The 12,428-nt window shown below is 34.8% G+C and overlaps 1 protein-coding gene across 2 annotated transcripts in view; it reads left to right on the top strand.

Annotated features, from left to right (window-relative positions):
* Positions 1-12,428, top strand: part of LOC128857136 (uncharacterized) — a 54,463-nt gene that overhangs the window by 1,039 nt on the left and 40,996 nt on the right. The window contains exons 1-2 of one of the 2 annotated variants that reach the window (XM_054092729.1): positions 33-1,014; positions 4,250-4,732. In XM_054092729.1, coding sequence (XP_053948704.1) covers positions 4,623-4,732 — 110 coding nt within the window. In that variant the 5' untranslated portion in view covers positions 33-1,014; positions 4,250-4,622. Of the gene's footprint in view, positions 1-32; positions 1,015-4,249; positions 4,733-12,428 lie in introns of those variants that run through there. The other variant, XM_054092728.1, reaches the window with a different exon arrangement.

Genomic DNA, 12,428 nt, shown 5'->3' with positions numbered 1-12,428 from the left:
ACAAGAAAACGCCGGCTGAGAAAAATTTGCAAGGCTAAATAAACTAAATGTGAAAATTAACAAATATTGAAATATTAGATTCTAAATATTGGTGTTTCCATTCGCCCTACGACGCAGTAGTCACAAACAGGCATCGACGAAGGCCAAACAGCTTTTCTAAATATTTATGTATGTATGTAGGTACATACGAATCGGCTTGCCTGTGTCTGTTTCTGTACTAGACTCCATGCCGTTTCACCCTGCACGTTGTTCGCCTGCTAATGCGGGAGGTAATCAAAGATACAACCAAAACGTGTACTACATACATATGTATTTCGGCGAGTATCGATAAGTGAGCGCTCCGCCATTTGTTTTCCACTGTTTCTAAAGTTGTAGCCATTTTATAATTTCCAGCTTCTATATGTCCATGCATTTTTTGTGTATGAATTATCTGAGAGCCGCCTGTTCATAGGCACACTTTACCTGCTCACAGGCTCGTTCGCTGCGTTGCACCTTAGTTACCTTGACTCCTGTTGGCGGAATACCGCTGCAATTCTACACCGTCTTACATTCTATTGTAGTTAACCTAAAAGGCTAGGTACTTACTTAGGTACCTTGAGTTGATGGTTCGTATCTGCAAACATATCTTTGCCTAGGAACATACATATGTTCATCAGGTAGTGTAATGACATAAGGGATTGTTGTTAAACTGAGAGATCATTTACTTGGAATAAGTAGGGCTGGAAAAACAGGTAGGGGAAATCTGTTCATGAGGTTACAAGGAAATGTTAATGCAGAGTTAACATCAGTTGACTAAGGTGTCTGCTAGTTGAAGGTTAGTTGCTCTTTGATTTTCTTCGGAGACTTATACATTTTGGTTTGCCGTTATTGACAGCTTGGATACAAATACTCCTTTATATTTGTAACAGCATTTGAACAGTTCATCTTTGTTTTTCTTCGGAGGCTTGCACGTTTTTGATTGCCGTTATTGACAGCTTGGATACATCTACTATCTATTTGCTACAACAACACAAGGTATTTGCTAATTAAATTGTGAAACAGTGAACATTTAGTAAAGTGAATTATTTTTATTTTCGAACAAAATTTCTGATCATAGTGTGAAATTAAGCAAATAAAATATAATAATAAGGAAAAAATTCCAACGTTATTTTTGAATATGCTTATTGCAATATATTCATAAATAACATTTATCAAAAAATATTAAAAAATTAAAAAAAAAAATATTGAAAAAATATTCGATGCTTTCAAATTAAAAAAAAAAAAAAAATGTATGGAAAAAATACTCCATGCTTTCATCCAGTGGTGTTGTAGCAGTCCAATTAAGTTCTGCTTAGTTCAGTGCTCTAAAAGTGTTGTCTTCGAGATTATCTGCAAAAATATCCACATTTATTCGTAGTGAAATCTGAAAAGTGAAGAGAATTGATGAAGGTGTTAATTTATTTACGATCAATTTCGTTGATCGCATGAATCGCTTGGATCTAGTGCAACGATTGGAGCTCTTAGTGCTGAAGTTTATCTTTTACCTTCAGAAGCCACCTCTGTCGAATCTGTCTTAGAAGGGGGCTCAACAAAACTGCTGATTGCAGATTATTTATGCTGCTTAATTGGAAATAAGAGGACTCCCTAAAGAGGTGCCATTCCGTCGACATAAGAGTCCCGACCATGACTGTCCTAAAAGCGCTCTATCTATTCACGTGTGCTATTATGAGCCGTTGATTATTTAGGACCGGCAGTCCTAACGTTTCTTTGTCTTTGCCCCAAATACTGCCGTCTAGCGATTTGAGGACTTTGTCACGATTCTGTATTTTGGTTACGCATACTAACGCACATGTGCGATGGGAAGGAGACGAAGTTGTCGAGATGCAATTTTTAGACCTCATAAACCAGACTCCCCCCTTAACTTCCGGTTGTTGAAAGCGATGAATGCCTGGTATTATAATTGGCGCTTACACTCTTTTGTTTTTGGGGGTGGGGCCGCGCGCCTCCTCTTATTTTTGGCGTGCGTCTTGTTATGGTCCCACAAATGGCGGGACCTACAGTTTTAAGCCGACTTCGAACGACATGAGTAGGTTCTTAATGGCAGAAATAAATGGCCTGCGGAGGAGGCACCGCCATTAGAAAACACTTTTTCTATCATTTGGCGTTTCATGCGCGGAGATTCGAACCTGTGCACTACCACTCATATTCGTCAGAAATCAACGTCATTTATAGGCACCCACCCACAAAGGCGCAACTAGCCGATTGATGATCAATCAATTGATGTTTGATTTTCACTGATTTCAACAAGGCTACTCTCAATGCTTTGGTGGGTTGCAGTGGAGATTCGAACCATGTGCGGCTTCCATGTATCCAAAAACATGGAATACCGATTATTGTTTTGCAAAATCTAAGCGTTGACTTCCCTCAATTGCAGTTAGTAATTTCACGCCGCACTTCATGGTGCTCGACGTTCGATATGCTCGAAATCTATCTATGTATGTGCGTATATACATATGTACATACACCCACGTGAATCCGCACCTTCACTTGATTTTCATTCACTAGTCTAAGAAAAAAATCTGTGTTAATTCTATAACGGAAAGTGTCCATGTCGTAGTAGCAATGTTTATACTTATACACTATCCCTTAAGAGAGAGTAATGTTTGTACTGCTCTCTTCTCTTCTCCCCCCTTTCTTCTTGCGGGGGTAACTTTTAATCTTTGTTTTCCACCGCTTTCCGTTTTTTTTTTTTTTTTTTTTTTGTGCAAAAATGGAAAACAATTTTAACCAAAAACAAACCTTATAATTTTTGCGTTTTTGGTAATATGCCAGAAATATTATTTTCTGTTTTCGAAAGCCTGTACTGTACCTACGTATGAATATATATTTGCATATATTGCAGAAAACACGAGATTTTAGCCGCAAATGCAAATTCCGAAAAGATGATTTCTTGTTTTGTTGAAATATGGTGCGCGTCAGGTCTTTGCTTTTCTATATTCCCTTTATGAACTTGTATATGTGTGTGTATGTGCAAATAGTGACATCCCTGCGGGTATATACATACATACATATATTTGCAAGCAATGGGGAGTTTCTTTTGTTTTTCTACATAAGCAAGGTATTAAGTTTATCCTCTTACCTAAAAGTTCTAGGAAGTGGCATTGCATCTCCTTTTCAAAACTAGTTTTCCGATAGTTAAGGTTTTTCAATAGCGACACACAATTTTTCTTTTGAAATTCAAATGCAGGCTTTAACATTTAGCGCACTGGCGATGTCAAAACGTTGTTAAGGACTTACATTTATTGGTTTCACAGCTGATCTTGCCTTTAATCTTTCCCATCTTGTCTTTAATCTTTTCCCAAAACAATAAAATACTGGTAAAATTTATGTAGCGTACTTTTTCTCTCAATTCTGAGCTTCATGTTTCATGTTATTTCTCGTGCATATTTGACAAAAACAAAAAAACACTGGAATAGTCTCTCTCTGCAGGTGTATTTTAGTGTAATGCGGATAGATGGCTGTTTGTATGTATGTACGCATGTATATACGTTAGGGCGGGTTGATTTAAAAATGGATCATTGCTCTATAAAAATCGTATTCTAGGGATCAAAATAAGAAACTTTGCCGAAGGAACCATACCTCTAAAACGAATTCTGATGTCCCCCAATTTGGGTCGAACGAAAAATCCCACTTTGACCCATTTAGAGTACTCCAATCGAGTCCAAATTTATGACCGACCCCCACTAACTTCGGACGGCCGATCCACCCATGCCAGTGGCACACTCCCTGGAACTCGCCTGGCGGGTTCCCCATACAATCATTTCAAAATATCACCATTTTTGGCCTTTACATGAGAAAAGACACTAAAAGTTCGACCCAAATTGGAGGGACATCAGAATTCGTTTTAGAGGTATGGTTCCTTCGGCAAAGTTTCTTATTTTGATCCCTAGAATATGATTTTCACAGAGCAATGGGCGATTTTTTTGCCTCCCCACAAATCGACCCGGCCTAATATACATATACATTTGCATTTGCCATTCAAAGCATTCATTTTCACTTGAAACTTGCATATTTCCTTTGCCTTGTGGCAGTTTAATATTTTGCACAAAAATTGGCCCATCGAATAATCGAGTTTTTCTTCTTCATTTTCTTAAATTTGTTTTGTTTTTTGTTTGCTTATGTACATTTTTATTGTGTCCTATGCTAGTATGTATTTCAACTGTTGTGCTTCCCATTAAGTTTCATTCACAATTTCTCAATTTCTATTTAGAAACGAAAGTGACATCGCAAGGTTTGCCAGCAACATTGTGAGATCACTGATCGACGAAGTGCTACGAATTTGTGCATCAGTAATACTAAAACTATGCGATAAATATAATACATATATCTAGATGTAGATGTATATTATTTAATTCAAAATAAATTACAGACGATACACATACATATGTAATAGTGTGATCAATTGCATTTACGATATGATACAAAAATAACTTAACACCATAACTGCAAAGTATAACATTGTTGCGGTGCTTTACAAAGTGACAATTGAAACGGATTGCGCAAGGAAGGTCATAATTATAATAAGAAAAGTAAAAAAACTTTGAATCAATACAAGAAGTGTCGTTATTTTAGAATAAATTAAAATGCAAGCGGTCAAGTCGAAATTCGCGAAAATGTTAAATGTTTCAATGCCGAGGAGAACAGTGTTGCAGAACGTCGCAGCGGCTGTTGCTTCTATGGTGTTATTGTCGTGGTGAGTATTTCCTTGATTTGAATAACAACAATCTTTACACGACACAACATTTACATTTGCACGCATTTTGCTTCCTCATTTCATCAAAATATTCATCCATTTGCCGCTTTCATCAGAACATGCATTTGTGCATCCATTTATTCATACCCTTTTACTATATGCTTTCAAATTTAGAGAAAATATTATCGTAGGATTTATAGTTACTACCACTGCTACATTTTGTAAATATAAATATTTTGTTAAGAAAACGTATTACAGCTCAATTTAATATTTGCAATAATAATATATTAATATAATGCACTTGTCGTTGCCCCCGATTTCCAACTTTTCAAAAATTCCCTGCTTTTAAAAGTTTTCCAGTGCTCGGAAATTTTCAACTTACACAGATTTCACAATATTTTAAAATTTCCCAACTTTATAAATTTCCCAGCCTTTTAAAGTTTTCCCAGTATTCGGAAATTTCTCGACTTTCTAAAGTTCTCATTTTCCAAACTTTCACAATATTCTAAAATTTCCAGACTTAATAAAATTCCCAACTTTTAAAAGTTCTCCCAATATTCTGAAATTTCCCGACTTTCTGAAATTATCAAATTACAAAAATTTCTCAATGCTCTAAAATTTCCGGACTTAATAAAATTCCCAACTTTTAAAAGTTTTCTCCCAGTATTCTGAAATTTTCCGACTTTCTGAATTTCCCAACTTACAAAAATTTCACAATATTTTTAAATTTCCCACGATTATGAAATACTTAGCTTACAAAATTTGTCATTACTTCAAATTTGCCAACTTTATGAAATTCTCAACTTACAAAAATTTCTCAATATTCTAAAATTTTTCGATTTTATTAAATACTCACCCTAAAAAAAATTCTCAATGCTCTATATAAAATTCCCAACTTCTAAGAGTTCTCCCAGTATACTGAAATTTCCGGACTGTATGAAGTTCTCAACTTACAAAAATTTCTCGGTTTTCTAAAATTTCCCGACTTTATAAAATTCCCAACTTTTGAAAGTATTCCCAGTATTATAAAAATTTCCTACTTTTCGAAATTCAGATTTATACAAATTTCTTAGTTTTCTTCAATTTCCCGACCTTATTAAACTCCCAACTTTTGAAAGATTTCCCAGTATTCTGAAATTTAACGAATTTATGAAATTCCCAACTTACAAAAATTTCTCAGTTTCCTGAAATTTCCCGACTTCATAAAATTCCCCAACTTTTGCAAGTTTTCCCAGTATTCTGAAATTGCCCGACTTTCTGAAATTCTCAACTTACAAAAATTTCTCAATAATCTAAAATTTCCGGACTTTATAAAATTCCCAACTCTTGAAAGTTTCCCCCAATGTTCTAAAATTTTCCGACTTTATAAAATTCCCAATTTTTGATAGTTCCCCAGTATTTTGAAATTTCCCAAATTTATGAAAATCCCAACTTACAAAAATTTTTCAGTTTTCTAAAATTTCTCGATTTTACAAAATTCCCAACTTTTAAAAGTTGCCCCAGTATTCTGAAATTTCCCGACTTTCTGAAATTCTAAACTTACAAAAATTTCACAATATTCTAATATTCCCCCGACTTCAAAACTTATAAAAATTTCCCAAATTTTGAAAACATCCAACATTTAAAACTTACCCAGATTTTTCAATTTACGTGCAACTTTCTGCTGCATAGTGGTCACTTGTAATAACCACCGTTAGCAAAAAAACTTGAACCAATGCTTTTGTGTTTGCTTCGGAAATTCAATACATTTGTTACATAACCTCAATAGATTTGGCACAGTGTAATATTTTAATTCAATTTACTTATTTTTTAAATACCTTCACCCCAGTGCAATAGATCACCTACTTTGTTGTCTTAATTACTTAAATTCACGTAACTTATGTATGTAAGTACGTATATTTTGGGTATGCGCCAATTTAGAAATGTCTCGACCCCAGCGTATAAATCTCAGTGAACTTAAAACAAAATTTTATCAGATAAACGGTCGTAGACCGTCCTGTCCTGTAGGATGGATCATATATATTAGATTTTAACACTATGACATGTGGGCTTTAGCGTACGGCCTCGTCTATAATTTGCAAGGACGCACAGGATGTAAATAAATTACTTCATAAGCCTGTTGATAGTTGTGGGCGTGCGTGGTTGGCCAATGGAGTAATAAGCGAATAGTGCACTCTGTTGACGTGGATGTTGTTGTATCAGCTTGGTAAATGGAGTTATGGGCGCATAGTGCACTCTGTTGTTGATGTTGTTGTTGTTATAGCAGCTTGGCGAATGGAATAATAAGCTTACTTACATAGCGCACTCTCTTAAGCATCGATAGTAAAGTGTATTTTTTGAAATCGTAATTTTGAAAATCAAATTCAGTATTGTCTAATAAATTTGGGTTAAAAATTGCTCATGTTGACCTTATCCGAAATGATTGTCACACTAACCAATTTTTAATACCTCAAAGTTTTTAGGCAGAAAATTAGTTGTTTTTCACGATATTGACAGTTTCTGGATGTTAAAAATGCTTAATTTGTGTATGGAATTTTATGAAAACCATACAAAAACAAAAAATGTAATACAAAACAATAAAAATTTTCGTTTTCGTTTTCCCATATTTTTTTAAGTACTTTTTTTTTAATTTTTATTATTATTTTTTTGCTCAATGCAATGTTTCAGGCAGAAAATTAGTTGTTTTACGAAATATTAAAAGTTTCTAGATGCAAATAAATGCTTTTTTATGGAATTTTATGAAAACCATACAAAAACAAAAAACGCAATATAAAACCAAAAAATGCAATATAAACCGCAATACAAAACCAAAAAAACTTATCGTTTTTAATTTTTTATATATTTTCTAAATTCTTTTCAAAATTAAAAAAAAAAAATTATTTAAAAATTTTTTATTTAAAATTTTTTTTACCCTAGTGAAAGATTTTCATCGAAACCAAAAAAATTATCGGTTTTAATTTTTTATAATATATATAATATATACATTTTTTTTATATTTACAAAGATTTTCATCATAAAGATATTTTATTCAAAATTTGTTTTAAAATTTCCGTAATTTTTTCTGGTACATACATGGTAACCCTATTAAAAGATTTTTATTATCGTTTTGAATTTTTTTATATATATATTTAACATTTTTTTAATTTTTTTTTAATATTTTAAATTTTTTTTACATACATATATGGTAACCCTATTGAAATATTTTCATCATAAAGATCTTTTATTCAAAATTTGTTTTAAAATTTCCATACATTTTTTTGTACATACATGGTAACCCTATTGGAAGATTTTTATCGTCGTTTTGGATTTTTTTTATATACATACATATACAATGTATATTTAACATTTATTAAAATTTCCATATTTTTTCCATATATGGTAACCCTATTGAAGGATTTGTATCATCGTTTTTAATTTTTTTTATATATGTTCAATATTTTTTTAATTTTTTTTTTGTATATTTAAAATTGTTTTGAATTTTTTATACATATATTTTAAATTTTTAAAAAATTTTTGTTTTACACATGTAGGTACATGGTAACCCTATTGAAAGATTTTCATCATAAAGATCTTTTACTCAAAATATGTTTTAAAATGTATGTAATTTTTCTTTGTACCTACATGGCAACCCTATTGAACGATTTTTAATAGGACTATGAATAAGTTCGTGCGGTTTTTTTTCGAAATTTGAAACTTTATTGACGTAAAATGGTTACAAATTTAATATTCAAAATATTGTCCATCGCTTACTACTACTTTTTCCCATCTTTCTGGCAATTCACGGATTCCCTTTGTGAAAAATTCGGTCGGTTTTGCCGCAATCCACGAATCGATCCATTTTTTGACTTCATCGTAATTACGGAAGTGCTGGTCAGCCAGGCCATGTTGCATCGATCGGAAGAGATAGTAATCGGATGGCGCAAGGTCTGGACTATACGGCGGGTGGGGTAGGACATCCCATTTGAGCGTTTCTAAGTATGTTTTGACCACTTGTGCAACATGTGGCCGAGCATTGTCATGTTGCAAAATAACTTTGTCGTGTCTATCGGCGTATTGCGGCCGTTTTTCTCGCAGTGCTCGGCTCAAACGCATCAATTGTCGTCGGTAGACATCCCCCGTAATCGTTTCATTCGGCTTCAGTAGCTCATAATACACAACACCCAGCTGGTCCCACCAGATACACAGCATAACCTTCAGGCCATGAATATTCTGCGCCGACGTCGATGTTGAAGCATGGCCAGGGTATCCATACGTTGCCCGACGTTTTGGATTGTCGTAATGGACCCACTTTTCATCGCCAGTCACAATTCGATGCAAAAAACCCTTTCTTTTGTGCCGTTGAAGCAGTTGTTCGCATGCCATAAAACGGCGTTCAACGTCTCTTGGCTTCAATTCATACGGCACCCAATGGCCTACCTTTCGGATCATTCCCATGGCTTTTAAACGTTTGGAAATGGTTGATTGATCAACTCCCAAAGTTTTTGCAACCTCTTCTTGCGTTTGAGCCGGATCTTGATCAAGCAATTCCTCCAATTCGGTATCCATGAACTTTGGCGGCGCACCCTCGCGTTCTTCGTCTTCCAAGCCAAAATCACCACTTTTAAAGCGTGCAAACCACTTCTGGCACGTTCGCTCAGATAGAGCATGCTCACCATAAACTTCCACCAAGATACGATGACTTTCGGCTGCTTTTTTCTTCATATTAAAATAATGAAGAAGAATTCCCCGCAAAAACACATTATTTGGCACGAAATTCGACATTTTCAAGTGTGGTAAAAATATTGTTGTTTACGCTTCAAATAAAAAACTTATACTGACGTTTGTGCCTTACGACAGTAGCTCTCCAATGAATGTTTGGAAATGTGGATCGATGGAATAATAATCAAGTTACGCCATCTTTATCATTATCATAAAGTTCTGTAATTCAAAACTTATTTTAAAATTTTCGTAACATTATTTTCATATATGTAATTATCTATATTACATACATACATACATACATACATACATACGGATGCTCCATATTTTTAACTTAGACTTCACAAAGTGTATTATTAAAAATCAACCATCGATAAGCGGGGCAATAACCCTTGTTAGGTAATTACCTTGAAGCCGGCGTGCGAGTTCAAAGAAAAGAAATACCTACACACATATATACATACATTCATACATACGTAGTTTCGTTTTCTATGATCGTCTCATTACAACCACTACGTAGTTGAGCTTTACATATTTTTTTGGAACATTCATGGTCAACGCACAAAGCCATGTTTTGAAAATCAAATCAACGACTTATTTGTCTTAATAAATAAATACTCGTATTTGTTGTAAGTCTCGACGAGTATAGGCGTTTATATACTTACATAAATATATATATAAGTAAATTAAAAAAAAAAAGCATAAAAGTCGACTTGTGTAAATGAGTGATTTAAAAACTATAACAAATGTATATTTTTTTGTACAAAGCACTCAAAGTAACTACCGCATAAAATTCAAAAATATTTTCACGTTGTGTATCTGTTTCTGGTTAAGTTAGGATAGGTTAACTTGAGCAAAACCAAAGCAACTTAAATGCAAACTCCAAAATACTGCGCAATGACTGCTGCGAAGGTGTTACTGGAGAGTTATCTTCGCTACCACTATGGATCAGTCTACGTCTAGACGCATCTAACATAAGCAGTTTCAAGAGTTAGTTAATTGTTGTTTGTGGGTTTTATGAGGCCGATATGGAACAGTGGTCGATCAAAAAGCTTGTTAAGATTTAGCAGAGAAGCTATGTATAAGAAAAATGATAGAAGCCGCCTTAACACAAAAGAAGGAGAACACAGAGAGTCAGACATTTTTTATGTGACTGTGAAAGCTTAGCTATTTATAAAGAGGCTCCGCACTCTTGATACGGCATTTTTAACTGATGTAGCAGACATAGCGCATCTAAAGCTAACGAAGCTTTGTTTGTTTATTAAAGCTACCGGATGGTTTGAAAAGGAACCCATAGAGTAAGCATAAGTTCCAGTGTCAGATATCACAATGGGCCTACGAAAGGTCTAAGTGTGTCTTTGCGCCAGCCACCCAACCGACCTACCTACCTATGAGGGAAGTATTGTTTTGATTGGCCTGCAAGGCATTCGTCATGAATGCCATGCCCAGCTTTGTTTTCAGGTACTCGAGTGACTGTTGACCGATGATAGAATTCAACGGAGTTTGGGCAGCGTACCGTCCTGCTTACTCCTTTCTACTGCCTTGTGTCCGCTGCTCTAAGCAAGATTAAGGCAAAGTTCGTCTAGCTTGGCTTCGAACTGCCGCTCAATGAGTGGATTGCGCATCACAGCTATTACTGTTTTGACCCGATTTACACGAGGAGACATCTGGAAGGGAGACACTGGAAATTCTCTTTTGATGTTTCATTCGCGTACACACGGGCAAACATGTTTCCGCGACATTTTGACATTTAATACTTTAGCATCGTCTGGTTCGGATGTATTCTAGCACGCGCTTACATGTAAAGCAGAGAGCGTTCGACAACAGTTTCTTAAATATATGAATGAAAAATGCAAACTGGTTAAATAATAAATAATTTGTTGTTTTTTTATTGAAATATATTTATAAATTCTTATACTTGAATAAAAAAAATTAAAAATACTTCATATGTAAATAATTAACTTAAAATTTACTTGAGTATCTAGAAATGCAGGGAAAAATTAGAAATCAACATAAACATGTCCCATAACTATTTTAAATTATACATAATTTACTAGCAAAAATAATCGTGCATTTCCCAAGCAGCGTTCGGATGTTTGTCATCGTTGTTATCTTCCGTTTGTATGAAAACCAACACATAACTTAGAACTTTCTTCCACAAAAGAAGAAAACGAATGAAGCAACTGTCAAAAATTGCTTTAAGATAAGAAATACGAATAAGAAGAGCAAAGCGTGTCACCGAGTACAGGAGACAAAATCCCTTCTCTCTTCCCCGACCGTCCTTCGCCCCCGAACAAAATGTTTCCCTTCCAGATGTCTCCTCGTGTAAATCGGGTATTTGGTGGCTGCCTGACGGAAGATATTCACATTAGAGTTGAGAGAGTGTTAAGTTTGGGTGCCAGCTCAACTGCTCGATTTGGGGAGAGTCCTTAAGTAATCTGGAAGCTTGTACGACTAATGAAGCTAAAAGGTTCCAACAGAATACAGCGCCTGCCATTCCTTCAGTCATTTTACATCCGTTCGTGAAGAAATTATAAGAGAGACGATGAAATCAAAGTAATTTTCTTCTCAAAGTTTTTTTTTTCTTTGCTGCTATATTTCCACATTTGCCCCTTATTTGAGAATAGTTCAAGTAATAACGTTGTCTGGGCTGTGTTCAATCCTGGTATTTGACCACCCAAAATTTGACCACCCATTGGCTGTTACGCCATAGGAGATTCGACAGAGAGAGCGAGAGAAGCTTATGAAATCACAACAACAAATCGCTGTAAACAAACCACTGATGCATCCCCTCATCACCTTATCTGTTTAAGCTCATCCTGTCAGTGCCATCCTTTTTGCCCAATGGTAAATCTCTTAGTGTCACTTCTACAATTTTGCTCATAGAATTTAGATATCGCCAGCTTGTGATGATGGCCAAGCCGTCACATGAAAAGTAACAGACATTTTGAGTTTTATTGAAATATCTCAACTTTCATTTGAATGAGAAGAATTACAA

This window comes from Anastrepha ludens, chromosome 3, assembly GCF_028408465.1.
Source record: "Anastrepha ludens isolate Willacy chromosome 3, idAnaLude1.1, whole genome shotgun sequence".
NCBI lineage: Eukaryota > Metazoa > Arthropoda > Insecta > Diptera > Tephritidae > Anastrepha > Anastrepha ludens.
This window is presented reverse-complemented; position numbering and strand designations above follow the sequence as displayed.